We start from the raw sequence: 19,713 nt of genomic DNA, 5'->3' as shown, positions 1-19,713 counted from the left end.
TTTAAATTGGACTTGCAAAATTGGACCATTTCTAATCTTTCTTTCCTATTCCTTACACGAAGGTCCAATTGCTTCATTTTATTCTTGACTCCGATTCTAAGAATGAGTACATTTTCCTCAGCATGTAAAGGAGAGAAAAAAATACCCATGGACCAATGTAACAAAAATCTCCCCAGTGAATTTCCCATAAAGAAGAGATAAAACATCAAGTACCAATAGTGCCAAAACATTTACTGAAAGTTTTCAAATCTTGCAAAAATATTACAAAAAGTGAGCAAATGTGGTGAAACTAATGACAAATTAGACATTGAAAACCAACATCTGGTTAAGTGTAGGCAGGCATGTAAGGGAAAGAGAACGTCCATAGGCAGTTACTATGGTAAAGGACTGCATTTGACTCTTTTACACATATTATTTCACTTGATCCCATTTAGGAAAAATTATCCCAGACTTGGAAATTTAGGTTTTAAAAAATTGTGACCTATAAATATCACATTAGCTCATTATCCATCGAACTCACTCAAGTGTCACTTGACTCTCTTGGGAAATGTAACTTTGTCTGACCAAGAATTTAATAGGGACCAGATTAAGGACTCTGTAGAATTAGAAGTTGATTTGTAGAAAACTATTAAGACATGATGCTTTATTTTTGCTTTCTGGTAGAGAAATGTACCTCCACAGTTATAATTTTATTTCCCTGTAGGACCTTAACCAGTTTTATATCTTTCTGGCAATTTCATTTTATCAAAGCCTTCCCCACTGACTATTTAAATTCCAGTTTTTTCATATTCTCTTCCAATTGCTCTGTTATACTGATGTTGAGTTAACTGGAACTTAACTCATCTGTTTATGAAATAATTATGTTTTTAATAATTTCAGAGTTTGTGCTTTGACAATCATCAACCAACCACATGAGGTAGGTAGTATGTCCTCATTTTACAGAGGAAGAAACTGAGTCTCAGAAGGCACATTATCGTCCAAGTTTATAGAGGTAAGAAGTGACAGAACTGAGGTTTTCACACAAATATGCCCGAATCACTTTACGGAAAATACACTGATGATTCACATGTGGGCTGAAAATTTGAGCTGCAACATCTCCAAAAAAACCACCTTACCTACATATGTTTACTACATGTTTGAATTATAAACATGACAGCTGAGTATCAAAAGCAACTAACTTTAAACGATCTAAACCTGAGTTTTTAAATACTAATTAAAACAATTATTTATTAATTTGTTTGCTTCAATTCTGAAGCTTTAAAAATTGGAAATGTTGAAAATATTTGCCCATAGACTATATGGAATATTATCATTAAAGTGTGACATTCCAGTGCTTTGCTGATTCCATTAATGGTCTGGATGATGCTCAGCAAATTACTACTGAGGTTGTTAGAGAAGCCATTGGAAAGTATTTAGAATACTTAGTGGCGAGCCTCTCTGACATTTCATAAGCATGTCCTTACATGACACAGACTGAGAGCTTTTTGAATAAATTTGATCAAATTACCAGCCTATCCTGCTGCAAAGATGTTCAGTCTCCTTTGTCCCTAGACTGGTATAAAAATGAGAAACACAAGCACACTTTTGTATTCTTCAGGCATGAAAGCCATTTGTTGTCCTGGCTGAACAGACAGGTAGATCTCAAGACTAAAGAGTGACATGCAACTCAGTCTGAAAGCAACATAGTACACACTTTAAATTTTAAAAGTATACCTTGGGAAAGGCTGATCTCACAGATACATGTTTATCTGTCAATAGGTATGCTTTTCAGCTTGGATATATACCTTTAAAATGCACCCTTTTATCCACCTGAGGATCCATTCAGTGAATATGCAGCTTACAAAAGTTTTTCTCCATAAATAAGATTCTAAAGTTCAGGTCAATTGGTATCTAGGTTGGTATCTAGGCTGATTAAAAAAAAAAAAAAAAAAATCTGTACTTGTAACAGTGAGTGTTTTATCCACCAAATCACAAACTAGACAGTGACCCTCTGGCCTGGTTTTCCATAGCGCACACTCCTGTTTGATGGGCACTGGCAGTTATCTGCCACAGATTTAAGTTAAGTGAGGCAATCTGCCTGCCCCACCTCTTGCCTCAAATCTCAAACTCTGCAGCCAGCAGAATTTCAGCTCCACCTGAAGTGAAATGATAACTATGTGGTTTAAATTCATATTGACTCACAGTTTCACTGTTTTATCCTGGCTAAAGCTGCTCACTGTGTCTGTGGTTTTCTTACATAAATTTTCAATCCAGCTAGTGCTATTATAATGTGTCTTTTCCAGCCCTGATGTTGGGGGTGGATTTTTAGCTCGCATATTTTTTCCAGATGTGATAAGCTCTCCATAGCCCTCTTGGTGAGCAAAAGCATATCCAGACCTTCTTGAGCTTGACCTGCGGGTCCGAGGCCTTCGGCTACTTGGAGGCCTTGCCTTCTTTTGAGCCTTCTGCCACCGGCGGATCTGGAGAGAAACAGACCCAAAGTGAGACTGATGCATCCAAATGATAGACTCCAGGCAGTGGCCGACTTTGTAAAGTGAAAGCCTTTTTTTTTTTTAAGTAAAAACAACATTGCAAAAGGAAGTTAGTTTTAAATCTAAAAACTAAGAAATTTTCCACCCAAAAGATAACACTGGGGGCACTGGTCCATTTTTATCTCTATCGAGACACTATTAAGTAATTAAGAAATATCAGACAAATTTCATTACTGTCTCTCATATATCTTCAATGTATATGAGCATACTTTTGTATAGAAAGATTTTCTAACATGCACCGCCCAAAGTCAGCATAATAATTTATAATTTCATTCTCCCAAAACAGCCTTTTTCCTCTCTTTTAGAGGTTCTCTTGATCCAACAGTTGTCAGTAACTGGACTAGAAGAAAATTCAGAAAATGAGTCAGAAATATTCAATTCTTGTGGTAGCTCAACGTATCATGAGACTTCCAGGGTTTTTATTTATTTTAGGTTTGTATGACCTTTCTAAATGTTCCATATTATGTGAGTAGGTTTCCCACAACTCTTTCATTTCCCTGTAAAGCTAAGGAGAAAAGGACCTGAGGTTTGTTGTAAGCGACCTTGTTCTCTGGTTTGGCAAATCACTTGGATTCTGACTTTTGTGTTAGAAGAAAACGATCAAGCAGAACATCACGATCGAACTCATTGGACAAACAAGCACACCCTTCCTTCCTTAACTCATCCGCCATTTTCTGGGTTTGTGTTAGAATGCGCTTGGAGAACCAAAGAGGGAGGACAGATATGACAAGGGACTCTGAATTTTTCCAGAAGGAATCTTTTTACACTTTGGTCCCAAAATGTCAGAGACATCATGATTAAAAAAAAGTGTGTGTGTATGTCTGTCTGTCTGTCTGTCTATCTATCTATCTATCTATCTATCTATCATCTATCTATCTACCTACCTACCTACCTACCTACCTACCTACCTACCTACCTACCTCAGTCTCTCTCAGCGTCACTGGCCTGGTCGCACTCACCACAGCAGCATGTTCCCCCTTCTCATGACATGGCTATGCATGTTTGTCTCCCTTTCTTTCTCCTTTTAACGCTTTATCTGAGTCCTGACCTAAGTTGACATTGTCCTACTTACTCCTCTTCCCATGAAATTCTGAAATATGTTCTGTTAATTCTCCAGTTAGTTAAGGAATTTCTATAACCTGTTCTTCCTATTTTCATTCCAAGTTTACTAATCTACCCAGCATGCTGCTCTTCCCCTTCTTAATCTGTTCAGAAGGTAACATCTCACCCATGTTTCTGAATCTGCTACTGGATTTCCACAAAAATATTGAGCCCCTTTGACTCATACCATGCTTGTCTCTCTTTTATTGTGCTTGTACTTGCCCTCAAATCAGTATCTTTTCCTATAGCTTGCCTTTCCCTTGGAAAAATTGTCCAAAATGATGCCTCTGATCTTCTTTTTAAAAGTCAGCTTTTTAAAATACCCAGTTTAACTTGTAATTTATGACTCCCCATCCACATTTAGTATATAGATGCCTCTCTTCATGGCACTAAGGACTAGTACATTCAAGATGTGGGAAGTGCCATCTATTCTGATGTGATCTCATGCACCAGTAGGTGTTTGCTTGTGACAATTTCATTAGCCCATCTCTGGGCTTCCAATAAGGCAGAAAAGGACACCATTTCAAGAGCCAAAAACCAGCCTTCAAGTATTCATCAGCACTGTGACATACCTGATCACTCAGGGTTGGGTATAAATCCACCTTCAAAAATCTGAATGCCACCACTGGCATAACCGAAGCCACTGTTGTTAAGAGAATTACAAGCCAGATGCACTTCTGGGTCAGGGAATGTCGTGCATTACCTATCATTAAAGAAAATATACACTGTGGTTACAAGTAGGACTGAATTATTAATTAATAAGTTCTTCGTTCCTACAAGATCTTTTTTTTTTTTTTTTTTTTTTGAGACGGAGTCTTGCTCTGTCTCCCAGGCTGGTGGAATGCAGTGGTGCGATCTTGGCTCACTGCAAGCTCCGCCTTCTGAGTTCACGCCATTCTCCTGCCTCAGCCTCCTGAGTAGCTGGGACTACAGGTGCCCGCCACCACACCCAGCTAATTTTTTTTGTATTTTTAGTAGAGACAGGGTTTCACCATGTTAGCCAGGATGGTCTCGATCTCCTGACCTCATGATCTGCCTGCCTCGGCCTCCCAAAGTGCTAGGATTACAGGCGTGAGCCACTGCACCTGGGCAAGATCTCTTTTCTATGGTGAGATTTGGATCACCTAATGTCACCATGATGATAAGAAGGCAGAAGTGCTAAGATCACCCTCAGGAACTGCTTAGTGGCCTGATCACTTAGAGATTACCAGCCTGAGCCAAGCATTCTCTGACCCAGGCTCAGTCTAATATCACTCACGGAGCACAATTCTCTCTTCCAGCCTCAAGATCTTGTGGTTACAAAGCAGCCATTATTTTTAAAAGGCACATTTACCCTTTACCCTTGTGGACTCTTGAATTAAAACTATCATATCAAAACTACACAAAAAATGTTCCAGATGCAGGTACAATCTCAAATAATGATCGCATCGATTGGCCTGTCATAAAAGGGGAGCTTCATCTACTGCAGGACCAACCTTTTAAATTCCAGGCAATGGCCCGAGAAAACCTGCCTCAGAGAGACTTGTTATTTCTCTATTGTTCAGTTGGTTATGAAGTCCTCAAAGTTCCAAGATCAAGAAGGCTCCTGGGTTTGTGAAAAGAGCATTCCCTCACCAGGAGACTGTTGATGCAGCCATCCAACATTCTAGGGCAATAGGACAGTGAAACTCATTTCCAAGTCTGAAGCCAGTTTCCTTACTTTTTACTCACACCTCACATACCCCATTGTGGGGTTTAAACAAGGCAATACGGGTCAGTAAGACAGGCAGACAAGCTCCACGGGAAGATGCCAACCCTGCTTATATCACCAAAATAAACTTTTGTCCCTGTCCATTTTCTAGAGATTCATCATCATACCCCCAATTATCCAGGTCCCCTATCCCAGTATTCAAATGTTACCAACATTCAAATGCGCTTTGGGTATGAGGGCTTGGCTACTGAATGGTATGTCTGCTTTTTCTGGCTTTAGAGAGAGGAATCTGCCTACCCAAGAGCAGCTGATTCCAGTTGCCTTCAGCCATGGGCAGAAACAAACTTGACTCAATAAATTAAATGTCTCTTTGAGCTCCTTGAAGCTTGGTACCCTCAGGCATGGCTGGGAAAACAAGCTTCACTTTGAAACCACACTCCTGTTTGCTGCTAGCTACTAAGGAAAAAAAAAAATTTTCCTGAAACCCCAATGTTGATCTAACTTTTAAAAAATTTCATTGGAGCTCAGTAATTAATTACTGGAATGGCTTGTGCTTAGCTGGAAAGAGTGGTCCCTGCACAAATTACTTTCTCCAGTTGAGGCATTCTAGTCTCATTATGCATCACAGTGCTCTCTTAGGACTGGAAATCTTCTAGTCAATACACTGAACTTTTCGTTTTGGCAAACGATCTTAAAAAAATAAAACAAAAATAGTTTTGGTGTCTTTGTTTCCCAATATGCTTATTCTTACTCATGACCAACATGTCTCTACATAGTTGGAATCTTTTGGTAAACAAAGTATTACCAGTACATATTAAGTAAGAGTGGTGCAACTTAAAGATTCCCATTTACATGTAGGAAAAGGCAAAGGGTGAAGAACATTTTTAAATGTATGCGTGAATTTAAATTGAATTACAATTTCAGGTGCCTTTGCATCAATGTGGATTTGTAACCTTACTAACCTTATAATCCTATTTTAGTCCTTGTGGTCTTATTTTGCTTTCTACATACATTAGCCCAAGAATTTACTTCCTCGATTAGTGGATACAAATCTCACTCTTGCCTGATTAAGTTCAAGAATGCTGGTCACTGCGCATCTCTCTTTTCCAGTTTGTTTAGATGAACTCGGTTAGCCCCTTATTTCACACACACTACAGATTTCAAAACCTCTGAGAAAGAAAGTATATTAATATCCCTCTTTTATAAAGCTCAGTGGCCTTTGCTGGGAATCATTTTGAAACGTGGAGTGCAATGATGGTATACCCTATACATAGACCAGAGGTATACTCTTTGTAGAATAATAGAATCTTTTTTAAGGGATTTTAGAGGCTCCTTTGCTACTCATCTGATGTTCAAATTCCTCTGCAATGTTCCCACCAGTAATCAAGCCACATTTGCATGAATAATAATCACCACCATCATAGTTAACATTTATTTTAAAAGTACTATGTACTAGGATACATGCTAAGTGCTTTATATGTATTATTTCATTTAATCCTCATAAATTTTCCATGAAAATAGGCTTATTAATATCCTCAGTTTATAAGTGAAGACATTAATACATAGTATAATATTGTGAGCTGTATGGTCTTTTTCTCTGTTTTCTGGCATAGATTTAAAACTCCTTGAAATCCTCAGTGATATGTGTCTTTTTGTTTGTTAATGAGTTGACTGATGGCTAGAAGTCCCTAGGTAGCTTCAGGATGGGGGCTGGTCATCAGAAAGACTAAGGTAGGATTAGAGGGTTGGGAGTTTCAGCCCCAGCCTCTAATCTCCTGGAAGGGAAGAGTGACTGAAGGTTAAGTTGATCACCAATGGCCAATGACTTTATCAGTCATGCCTATATTAAAAAAATGCCTTCATAACAGCCTTAAAGAACAGGGTTCAAAGAGTTCCTAGATAGCTGAACATGTAGAGGTTCCTGGAGGGCAGCATGCCTGGAAAGGGCATGGAAGCTCCACGCCCCTTCCTCCACACATTGCTCTATGCATCTCTTTATCTGTATCCTTTGTAATATCCTTTATAGTAAACCAGTAAATGTAAGTGTCTCCCTGAGTTCTTTGAGCCACTCTAGAAATTAATCAAACCCAGGGAGGGGGTTGGGGGGAATCTCAATTTATAGCCAGCTGGTCAAAAGTAGAGGTAAAACATCCTGTGGCTTGCTACTAGCATTGGAAGTGTGGGGGCAGTCATGTGGAACTTAGCCCTCAACTGGTAGGATCTGACACTACCTCCAAGTAGATATTGTCGGAATTGAATTGGAGAACATCCAGCTGGGGTCCTCTGCAGAAACACCTCATTGGTTGTTTGTGGGAAGAAATCCCCACTTCTTGGTGACCAGAGGTCACAGAAGTCTTCTGTGTTGCTTGCTGAGTGAGAGTATAGGAGAAACTGAGTTTTGTTTATTCCTATATATTCTGGCATGAAAAGAAGAAACTTGCCCAAAGTCACACAGCTTGTTAAGTGGCGCAGCTGGCGCTTGAACCCTGACTAACTACAAAGCCTACGCCTCATGCCACTTATGGATTAATGTCCAGGAATTTTTAGAAGGCTCTAAATTATACATTGTTTCATTCTTATCTAAATGCAAATAAGTTTTATGGGTGAATTTTGGCAGATGTTGGTGATAATGTGGCATAAAAGGAGAGTCTAGTATTTCTTTTTCTTCTCTCTACCATATATGAGCATTTGACAGGTCTTCAGGTAGCCCTAATGTATGTGCTATGCCCCTCATTTGCAAAGAGACAGCCTACTACATGTAAGCTGTTGAGAACCTGTAAGCTACTGTGAGTGATTCTTCTGCATCCAGTAGAGACAGCAGAAACTGAGCTTTTAGAGCCACTTTTAAACTCGGAAGCCTTCAAATGCCTGGCTCAATCAATTTCTGGACAGTGGATCACTAATCATCCCCAGCTCTACCTAACACAGAAAATAAATTATAAGACAAGTAAACAGCAGCATGACACTAGGTTCCACTTGTCAACATGACTCACTTACCAACAAATGGAAACTGGTTTGGGAAGATGCCAAAGATGCCATTACTGTGCATTGTAAATAAAATGGAGAAATAAATGGCAATGCTCCCCCAGATGAAGACGTGATTAATGAAAGTCCAGTAACTGGTATCCAAGGCTATCTGTAAATAAAATCAAATGCAAACAGGAGGTCTTTGAGGATCAAAAGAGCATCATTTTACCTCGTGATGTCTCCCCAAGAACTGCCCTGTGGCAGGAAGGTTGCACCTGCCTAGTTGCCAAGCCAACCACAGGCATCCCCACTTTCTGAACACACACAGGGGACTCATCTGACTTCATATTTCTGGTAGAAAATTGACTTTAGAGCTTCTATACACAAGCCATTATATCTGCCAAGGTCGAGTCAGAATCAGGAGGTAAGATGTTAAACTTGTTAAATTTCTTCTTTTTTTTTTTTTTTTTTTTTTGAGACGGAGTCTCGCTCTGTCGCCCAGGCTGGAGTGCAGTGGCGCAATCTCGGCTCACTGCAAGCTCCGCCTCCCGGGTTCACGCCATTCTCCTGCCTCAGCCTCTCCGAGTAGCTGGGACTACAGGCGCCCGCCACCACGCCCGGCTAATTTTTTTTTTTGTATTTTTAGTAGAGATGGGGTTTCACCGTGGTCTCGATCTCCTGACCTCATGATCCGCCCGCCTCGGCCTCCCAAAGTGCTGGGATTACAAGCGTGAGCCACCGCGCCCAGCCTAAACTTCTTTTAAGTGAGAAATATGAAAGCATAATGGCTTATAATTTTTAAGTTACTTTCCAAATGTCTCTCAAAACTTTTCTATTGGAAAAAAATTCTTTCTGTAATGGGCAAGTGCAACATTTTATACTCTGTAAGTAAATTTTCACAATACCATTTTTACACATGCATGATCTTTTTTACACCAATATCCCAACTCATTTTGATGATCCTTTCTCTTCAATTACTCAACTTATAACCAAGAAAATTCTTCAGCCTTATTTTGGCATAAAATTCAGAAACTGGGATTCACGATGGCCTGGAAGCATGGTCACGAGCTCTTCTTCCTTCTAGTAACTTGTTGCAGCAGCTCAGCTAGAAGAGTGGTCTGCTATTGGAGAATCAAGGACGCCACTGGTAACTATGAACTCTTGAGTTCTTCAGAGAACAAAAAAGTAGGTTCTGGTATCATTATTTGCATCTCATAGTTCCCAAGTGATCCAGGTCCAAGTGAAGGTTTGTATTTCTAGTAGTTTGTTGCAAGACTAAAGATTTCTCATCTGTCTGAGGGGGCCCTACTTGCTTAGTAAATAGATCCCTCTCAACATGCTGAGACATACTTTCTCTTCCCACTTGTCCCTTAAAATGTTTCCCCATTAAAACGATGCTGGCAGCCTTCGATGTGGACTACAGGGTTTATAAAAGTACAGCCTTTCCTCCCCTCAGGAGGTCTGAAAACAGCCCTGCCATCTACGCCTCAGCAAAGACATGCCCGCTTTCCAGTTCATTTGGCTGCCAAGACATTTCACCAAAATCTCCAACTTTACCTTCCACCACCTGTTAGTTTAACACTCTCAAGAGACAACGATAGCCTGATCTGTGTGGGTAAGAGTAGGCAAAGAAAAATTACAACCCATTTAAAAGGATTCAGCTGAAAAAGCAAGAATAGGTGGCTCCTATTGAAGCAGAACTAATAGAAGAGACAGACAAGCACGATAACAACAACAAAATATAATAAGACCCCGTAAGGAGATGCAATTAGGTCACAGAAGAAAATCTGAAAGAAAAACACACTATTTCTGAATTTAAAAATTCAACAGCAAAGCCAAAGAATAGTCAATGAATTGAACAAAACAATACAAATAATATCTCTCTCACAATAGAGAACAAAGACTTGGAGACATGGAAACCATTTGCAAAAAGATATGAGACATGAATAGCAAATTCATAGATCCCAGATCTATGACTCCAATATACAAATAATGGCATTGTAGAAAGAGAAAAAGGAATAAATAGAAAAGTAACAACCAAAGAAATGACAGCAGAAAACTGCTCTGTGATAACAAATAGCATAGATTTTCAGATTGAGAGGGTCCTTTAGGTCCTATCCAAAGTAATGAAAGAAACTTCTGGTGACACAATCTTTTATACAGAGAAGGAAAAATAACCTAACATCAAACTATCACAGTGAAACTGTGAAACAACACAAAATTGTTGAAACAACAACTATATAGTGAAGCAACGACAAAGTTCCTAAAGAAAAAGACTGACTCAAGGATCTTATGCTCATCCAATATATCATGTAAATGTAAAGGCAAAGACAGAGAACACTGAGCTAAAAAGTATAACATCTCAATATCCTTTCTAAATAAATTACTCAAGGATATTTCTGCAATGAAATAAAAATTAAAACTGTACAAAGACCTCAAAATAACAGAAGACAGGTCATAAAAATAGTGGTGAGCAATGATTCTTGTAAATGTATAGTTGATTCTAGTTGAGTAATAATGTATGAGGGCCAGTATTAATCTGGAAAAAAATGGGAATAGTCAGCAAATATGTTACAGGAGGAGCATTTAATAACATCCTGGAATTAAATTCTAAATAATTAACATGTAAGAGTTGGGGATGGGAGTAAGGACAAAGAAGGGTAAGTAAGATAAAAACATTGCCAAAGCTGTTTAACTGAAGAAGCATAAGGAAAGGTTTAGAACAAGACAGTGAAACATTTGATGAAGGATAGAATTTCATATTATCTGTGGAATTCCATTCTGCCAATATGGAAATATATATATTTAAATAACTATGAAAATAAAGAGAAGTCACTAGTAAAATAAGAATATAATAGTAAAACTTGTAAATTATTCATTAGAAATGGGATTTTGTTGTTGTTGTTGTTGTTGAGATGGAGTCTCGCTCTTGTAGCCAATGGTGTGCTCTTGGCTCATGGCGACCTCCGCCTCCTGGGTTCAAGCGATTCTCCTGCCTCAGCCTCCTAAGTAGCTGGGACTACAGGAAGGCGCCACCATGCCTGGCTAATTTTTTTGTATTTTTAGTAGAGACAGGGTTTCACCATGTTGGCCAGGCTGGTCTTGAACTCTGAACCTCAGGTAATCTACCCGCCTTGGCCTCACAAAGTGCTAGGATCACAGGCGTGAGCCACTGAGCCTGGTCAGAAATCGGATATTTTAAAACCATAATTAATGCATACAAGTATGAAAAAGTAAAAAAAAAAAAAAAAAAACAAATTGAAAAGCAGAATTAAAAGTAATCATAAAATAATATTAACATAGCATGATAAAATACAAGTTATCGTAATAAAAATGAGTAGCTTAAACATTCTGATCAAGGAAGACTAATAGAATGAGACAAATAAATGGAAATTAAGAAATTGGCCCAGATTATGTATCAGGCAAATGTAAACTAAAAAAAGCAAGAGAAGAAAACTAATATAAAAATATAAAACTTAAGAATCGTTTATTATGAAAAAAGATAAAAGCTACAAAGAAAAATTAATAATCAGAAACCATGATGTGACAAAGATATAGCTTAAATTATATGAGGTAAAAATCTCTTTGAAACACAAGGAAAACTTAATAGGAATCATAATCATAATGGCAAACTTTAATATGATTTTCTCAGCATTTGACAGACATGATGGCAAAGGTGATAGTTCTTCTGGAAGTCTATGGCCAACCTTTTGGCAGCCCGTCCCCAGTGTGATGACAGCCAAGCTGTAAGGTATAATAACAGCAGTGTTTCCACTGAAGCTACCTAATATGTTTTAATAAACCTCTTTTTTTGGCTTAAATTTTTAAAGTGTCTGTCATTTGGAACTACTGTCTTTTTGGGAAAGTATTATGGCAATATTTATGAAAATTTTAAATGCACATACTCTCTGACCCAGCAATGAAAACAGCAAAATACCATTCTTTATCCAGCAGATTGGTAAAAATTAGGAGTTCTAACCCCAGAAGTCTCATTTCTAGGAATTTATCTGACAGTATATAAAATATATGTACTAATATATGCATTGTAGCATTGCTTCAATAGCAAAATCCATATAGAAACATCTTGTATGTTTATCAATAGATGATAAATAATTATACATTCATATTATGAATTTCTGTGCAGCTATTAAAACAATTAAGATAGATCTGAATGTGTTGATTTGGAAAGCTGACCAGAATATCTAGTTAAGCAAGAAAAGCATATTACAGAACAATATACATAATTATCCCCTTTTGTTAAATATGTGTGTATGCGTCGTCTCAAAGTACAGAAAATGTATGGAAGGATTTCAGCTATGGTCATTCTCATAGTAGTTAAAGAAGGGAAGGAAAGGAAGATGGTTCATTTTATTTTAAACACTTTTGTACCCTTTGAAATGTTTAAAAGAGCATTTTATAATTCAAATAATTGAAAAATACTTTTTTAAAAAAACAATAGAGACTACTTAAATTTGGCCTGTAGCATCAGCAGGACATAAGATTTATAACTGTAATTACAGACCATGGAAATTTCATGGGGTTGTTGCCACAATGAAAAGTCAAGCTTAAACAGTGAGGAAAGGATATTAATGCTGCTGTCAAAGTGAGCTTATTCGCAGAATTCCTGAAAGTTATTATTCTATATATTAAAGACTACAGTTTGTGATTGAAGCCAAAATTGCCTAGCATCCACGGTTACAAACATCTACATACTGGGGTCTACGAAATCTATGGTAAAACAGACATTTTCAGGGCTTCCTAGAAATAAAAACAAGTGGTAATCTTTGCCAAAGAATCAGACTAAAATGACAGAAAGTGGGAGTCTCTATGTTCCTCAAGTTGAAACTCTGCCATTGAAAGAAACATCTATGTGCTTGCCATCTATTACAGTTTGTCTCCCGTGTTAGCCAAGGGTGATACTGGTATCCTAGGTATTCCCACATGAGTGAGAGAGGTGGGGACCGCAAATTCCCTGTACTTACTATGTGACTGGGGAGGCCCACAGCTTCTACTTATCTTTACAAAGAAGGGAGGTTCACATAGCTTTGGAGCTGGACATCTGGAGTCAGAAGACCTCTGTTCAAATCCTGGCCTATCACTTTCTGTATGACTTGGAATATAACAACCTTCTTGCTAAGTCTGTTTTCTCAATGGTGGTAATAGTACTTACATTTCATATGACCATAAAGATAATTAAATGAGATAATGGGATTATCCCAGTATCTGGCACAGTATCCAGTGTTTCCTTTATGCTCAGTGTAAGGTTTGTTCTCATATTGCTTGAAAATTTTTTTTTTTTTGAGACGGAGTCTCGCTCTGTCGCCCAGGCTGGAGTGCAGTGTTGCGATCTCCGCTGGCTGCAAGCTCCGCCTCCCAGACTCATGCCATTCTCCTGCCTCAGCCTCCCGGGTAGCTGGGATTACAGGCGCCTGCCACCACGCCCAGAGAATTTTTTGTATTTTTAGTAGAGATGGGGTTTCACTGTGTTAGTCAGGATGGTCTCGATCTCCTGACCTCGTGATCCACCTGCCTCGGCCCTCCAAAGTGCTGGGATTACAGGCGTGAGCCACTGCGCCCGGCCGAAAATTTTGTGTTTTAACCAGTCTCACTGTAGACTTTCTTCCAGATAACACCGGAATTAGGCAGAACTGGATTCTCTTGGCTCTGGGACTTACTGTGTGACCTCAGGCAAGTCATTTAACCTCTCTGAACTTTATCTATAAAAGCGGCCCATAATATTTACTGCATAATGGCATCATAAGGAGTAAGTATAATGCATGGTATCCCTCATGGTGGTGATGACGATACAGGTCTCTTAGAGCTGCCATCAAGGACAGGCCTGCTTTGGTCATCTAGGTTAAGACAGAGTTGAGGGATAGGTGGGTAACACAACCAAATTATTTTCACTTCCTTTGCTCAATTTTAACCTCTTTCCTCATATCCTTTTGCCGCTATATTCTTTCAACAAGTGTGCATTTGTGTGTAGCACTGTGGTTTCCATTAGGAATGCAGTGGCAAACAAAGCATGCCAGACACTGGAACCCTCATTCTGCTTCTAGGCCACCATTTCTAGCCTGGATCTTTTCTACCTCATCCTCCTGTCCGGAAAGTTATCCTCAATCTCCTAGCTGTTTTAGGCCCTCAAGCACTCAGAATTAATGGTGGGAGTGGGACTGGGAATGAGGGCAGAGAGAAATTAGGTAGGGGAGAAAACAATGGGCTGGGAGTATGTGGATAAGGTATAGGGAACTTCAACCCTGTAACATGGCAAAGTGATCCCAGCCACTGAGGGGTGACAAGCAGCACCACCTCTTTTAAAGTACACGACTTTCTGTCTGCATTGCAATGATGAGGATTACATTCCACTGCTTCCCAACTATGCCTAACTACCCAAAGCCCAGTAATAATTGTGCTGTAGGAAATGCTTGCCTCAAATCTTTAACAGAATAATCACAGATGCCTTTATTAAAGAACATCGACTTGGGAAATCAGACTGTTGGATCTTAGTGCTAAACCTGCAATGTTGTCACTGTGTGATCTTGGGCAAATCCCTTATACCTTTGGGGTCCCTATTATAGCAATTTTATTTAAAATTATACCTGCTACAGTTTTAACATATAACCACTAATTCTTTGATACCCCTTCCTCTAGGAGGTAAAAGTTAATTCTCCTTCTCTTGAATGTAGTTTGGACTCAGCGACTTACTTTTAGGGACTAGAGTATGGAAAGGGAAATATAGTCAGCTTACAGTGGAGAAACCTGAAAAACATCATTGTAACCAAGTAGCCAAGATGAGCATCACCTGTATAAATCATGTTGCCATCATGTGCTCCCTGATAGATGAGACAAGAACACATCACTCTTTGTGATTCTTTCCCCAAATCCACAACCTCAGTCTATTTCTAAGAAAAAACATCAGAAAACCCAAACTGAAAAACATTCTACAAAATGCCTGGTGACCAGTCTTTAAAAGTGTCAAGGCCATGAAAGACAAGCAAAGACTATAGAACTGTCAGAGATGGGAGGAGACTAAGGAACATGACCACTAAATTCAATGTGGGATCCTGGATTGGATCCTAGAAGAGAAAAGGGTAATTAATGGAAAAACTGGAGAAATCTGAATCAAATCTGTAGCTCAGTTAATAGTATTATACCAATGCTAATTTCATAGTTTTAACAAATGCACCATGGTGAGGTAAGCTGTTAATATTATCATCAGAGAAAAGCTAGGTGAGGGTATGCAGGAACTGTCTTTGCAGTATCTGCAACTCTTCTACAAGTTAAAAATTATTCCAAAATTAAAAGTTTTTTAAAGAAATTATTTCTGTTTGAACAAGATGCATTCGTTATTTCCCAAGCAACAAAAGGTTATCCATTTTTTAATTATAAAATAATTCAAAGTAATACTCTAAATCAGTGAAGGGCTGCTGAGAAGGGTAATTTGCACCCTTCAGCTGAAAATGACACAATCTATTTGGAAAGCCATTTGGCAATATGTGTCAAGTGCCTTAAACTTCCTTCTGTCTTCTAGCCCGGAATTCCCACCTTTAAGCAGATAACCTTAGAAAATAACTAGAGGATCATGCTGAGAATTATGTACTACACGAAACTTTGCCATTGTATAATTTGCCATAGTGAAATGTAGAAGCAATCTAACAGCAACATGGTTGAATAAATTATGGCACATTCATATGGTGGAATACTACAGCCATTGAAAGGGATATTTCAAAGAATATTTTATAAATAAGATAAATGCTTGTGACACAAAGTTAAGTGAAAAAATAAGACATAAAATTATATATATATATATATATATATATATATATATATATATATATATATAAAATCTGATTGCCATTTTTTTCATGCTAACCCTGATTTGTGATTATGTGTGAATTTCAATTTTTGCCTGCATTTTTATGCTTTTCCTGAATTTCCTGCAATGTATTCCTTTTATAATAAGATTAAAAGGATTTTGTGTTTTCAGGGCAGAGGCTCCACAGGTACATACGTGGCCTAAGTGTCTGCCTGGCTGCAGGGGGTGTGGCGACCGCAGCATCCCACCTTCTGAGGCTATGCAGTGCTTGACTCTCCCTGCACTGCCTTGCTTTTGAAGGCATCTAAAATCGCTCACTTTTCCCCATACCGCATTTCACAGCTGGGTCATTCTGCTGGACTCAGCACAGGAGGACCCTCTCTCAGACTGATTGGAAACTTTGGGCATATTTGAAAACTGTCAACACAATTTGTAAACACATGGGTTATAATGATTCTTTCCTAGGAACTTGACGCACCCAGATGAACTCTCTTGTTGTGACAGGATCCGTAGCAGGAGAATTTCCTCTCAACATCACCCTCAATTATTCAATACTCAAGAAATATCCACTGTGTGTCACACTAACAGGTGATGTGCTCAGCTCTGGGTATACAGTGATTAACAGGACACTTCCACTGCCTTCATGAAGGTTACACTCTAGGAGGTAGAAAGACATTAAATGAGGGAACACACAACTAAATTTGTACTTACAAGGGGAGATGACAACTATGAGATAAAATAAATGATTTCTATTCCACTAGAGAAAATAAAGGGGCCTTAGTTTAAACGGATCAAGGGAGGCCCCTCTGAAGAAATGACATGTGAGGGAAACTGAGGGAAGAATGTTCCAGGCAGGAAAGAGCAAAGCCATAAGGCAGGCAAGAGACTGGTGAATTCCAGGAGCGGAACAAAAGCCAGTGTGGCTGGGGCATTGTGAGTAATGGGATTGGAGGCATGGCTAGGACCACTATTGTCCTTGAGGAGATGGAAGGCAGAGAATAGATTTTGAAGAGACAAATGGCCATTAAGGTCTGAAGCAAATGGATTTGGATTTCCTCTTGCAAAACATCCTGAATGAGGAGCTAATGGTTACTTTGAGCCTAAATGTGAATCCTCTCTGAAAAAGCATGGATATCATTCTATACCATTCTTATAAAACTTGGATAATTAAGGGCTAGAAATTTCAAAAGTTTATTTTAAAAACTTCAAGCGAGGAGAAGTCACTTGAAGCTTTTAAAATAAACTTTTGAAATTCTGTAATTTTTTTGTGACTAAACAATGTTTTTAAAATGTGAGTTTGTGGGCTCTCAACTTGTGAGAAAGTAGAAATGTAATTTCAACATTCAACTGGAATAAGAACTATGTTTTATGAGAAAAACAGCTTCTAAACATAAAGTTAACATAAAAACATGGCACTGGCACTACTGTAATAGCACATAAAAAAAATTATGGGCAAGCAAAAAAAAGAGAAAAAGATGCATGGGCATAACAGCAGGCTTTTTCTAAAATTAGAAAGATTAAGTTAACCAAAAATTGTAGGGTTAATTGTGAACACCAGTTTCACACACACACACACACACACACACACACGCACGTACACATGCACACACACATACACACAAACATTTAATGCTTGTTACATGTCATACCTACAATGACTCTTCCAGGTAATTTATTACCCTTACTTATAAACAGATCATGTTAACAGGACAGTATGAAGAATGTTTTCTATTTGCTGCTTCTTCAGAGAGTGGCCTTTTATTTCAGTTAGTTCCTTTCAAATAATCTCTCGGAGTACCCAAGGAACAGGTCTGAGCCAGAGGTGAATCAGCTGTTACCACTAAAAAGATGTCCCTGTACACCCCACCACTGTCCTCTCTACGGAAGGAGAATCCAGAGAATTGGAAATGTACCCTCATGACAAAGAGAAGATCACCTAATTATTAAGTTTGCTCAGTAATCAAAAGACAACAAAATAAAACAGAGGTCACATAGCTTGCTGTACCTACTCGGAGCTACAGATAGTAATAGAGGAAAAGTTTTTCTAACTATGTGTGGTGATGCACGCCTATAATCTCAGCCACTTGGGAGGCCAAGGTGAGCAATTACCTAAGCCCAGGAGTTCCAGACAAGCTTGGGCAACACAGCAAGGCCTCCTCTCAAGAAATAAAAACAAAAGTTTTTGTGAACTCTAACTCAGTATCTAATGGCATTGACCACCATTCACATTAAAAAGGAAATAGAGACACAACTCAAGATGGAAGAAGGCCAGTGGAACCTCAAAAAATCATCCCCACCAGAAGGGCTCCTCTGAGTGTGAGATTCGGATATGCCACAGATATAGCATTGAACCTCTTGAATAACTCCATAGAAATGTATTGCCAAACAAATTGTAGATCTCACTTTAAAACCTGGCAGTTATTAAGTCTTAAAGAAATCATGGGAAAGTTTCTCTGTTATTGGAAATTTTTTTTCTTCAAATACAAGAAGGAAATAACAGTATAATCATTTCTCTTTACATACAATGCACAACCCAAAGAAGTGAGACATTGTGAGGTTTCCACTAACATGGACGTTACAGACACCTAATGCTAATTCTCCCCAGTAATTTATGTTAAAGCTTCCTGTTTTCATCTCAAAATGTATACTTAAAAGGAAAACCCCAGTATTCCTTTAGGATTATTTCCCCCCAACAAGTAGACAAAATCAGTCAACAATGAAATCGTAAAAGTTGTAAACCCATCAAGTTAAGGTGCTTATTACACCAACAGCGTTACCTGCACACTGACCACAATGACCAAAGATGTGGCCATGGTAACTGCAAAGGACTGGTAGTCAGCAATATGTTGCCCATCTTCTCCAGCCACGTTGTAAAAGGCCCCATAGGGAATGAAGAAAAGGACTAATGAGGTGTAGATTCCATGCAACACGCAAATGAAAAATTTACGCTTGTTAAAAAGCAGATTCAGCTGTCCCGGTTCGTAGAGCTGGGGACAGTCCATGCTGTTCCGGTCACTCACATCCTGTAAACAGAGTGTAATTTCAGTGGAGAAGGATTAAAAAGAGTCAGAAAGGCCTTGTAGTCCCTATCTTCAGAAATAGCAAATGCCTGTTTAAACATGTCCTAATATGCACTACTCACTGGGCCAGAACAGGACATTAGCTTGTTTGTATTCCCACAATAAACCAGAAGATAATAAAATGATCTCTGCTTTAAAGAGAAGGAGCTTGAGTCTCCAAGAGACATTCACGAGAGGTCACACAGCTCGTAAGTAGCAGAACCAGGGCTTGGTTTGAGCTATTTGGCCTCAAATTGAAGTTTCTTTCCTACACTCTCCCGCAGGCTGTCTGTCAGAAGCATTTGTGCTCCCAGAATTCCAGCACATCATGTGCAGCCAATGGGCCCCAGGAGTTAATTGCCAAGGTAGTGAGTGGTAGTGACTAGGAGATGACAGCAGAGAGCTGTGGAGTCAGAATTGTCAAATCAGAGCTCATGACTTTGGAGGGAAGTGGGCAGGAAGAAGAGAGCAGGGAAAAGGGGAAACTGCATTTGGGATTCCAGGTGAGAAGGAGGCTGGGATGAGGATCCTACCCAGTGAGAATTTTAA

At 38.9% G+C, this 19,713-nt stretch overlaps 1 protein-coding gene across 9 annotated transcripts in view; it reads right to left on the bottom strand.

The window, feature by feature from the left end:
- Window positions 1-210: 210 nt before the first annotated feature.
- ATP8B4 (ATPase phospholipid transporting 8B4 (putative)) overlaps window positions 211-19,713 on the bottom strand; it is a 319,170-nt gene continuing 299,667 nt past the window's right edge. For 8 of the 9 annotated variants that reach the window (XM_055279071.2, XM_055279072.2, XM_063639448.1 and 5 more), the window contains 4 exons: window positions 18,883-19,128; window positions 8,320-8,458; window positions 4,205-4,335; window positions 211-2,459 (listed from right to left, as the gene is read on the bottom strand). In XM_055279071.2, coding sequence (XP_055135046.2) covers window positions 2,178-2,459; window positions 4,205-4,335; window positions 8,320-8,458; window positions 18,883-19,128 — 798 coding nt within the window. In that variant the 3' untranslated portion in view covers window positions 211-2,177. The remainder of the gene's footprint in view (window positions 2,460-4,204; window positions 4,336-8,319; window positions 8,459-18,882; window positions 19,129-19,713) is intronic. The other variant, XM_055279077.2, reaches the window with a different exon arrangement.

This window comes from Symphalangus syndactylus, chromosome 5 (genome assembly GCF_028878055.3).
Source record: "Symphalangus syndactylus isolate Jambi chromosome 5, NHGRI_mSymSyn1-v2.1_pri, whole genome shotgun sequence".
Lineage (NCBI taxonomy): Eukaryota > Metazoa > Chordata > Mammalia > Primates > Hylobatidae > Symphalangus > Symphalangus syndactylus.
The sequence above is the reverse complement of the archived record's forward strand: the minus strand, read 5'-3'. Positions and strand labels throughout refer to the sequence as shown.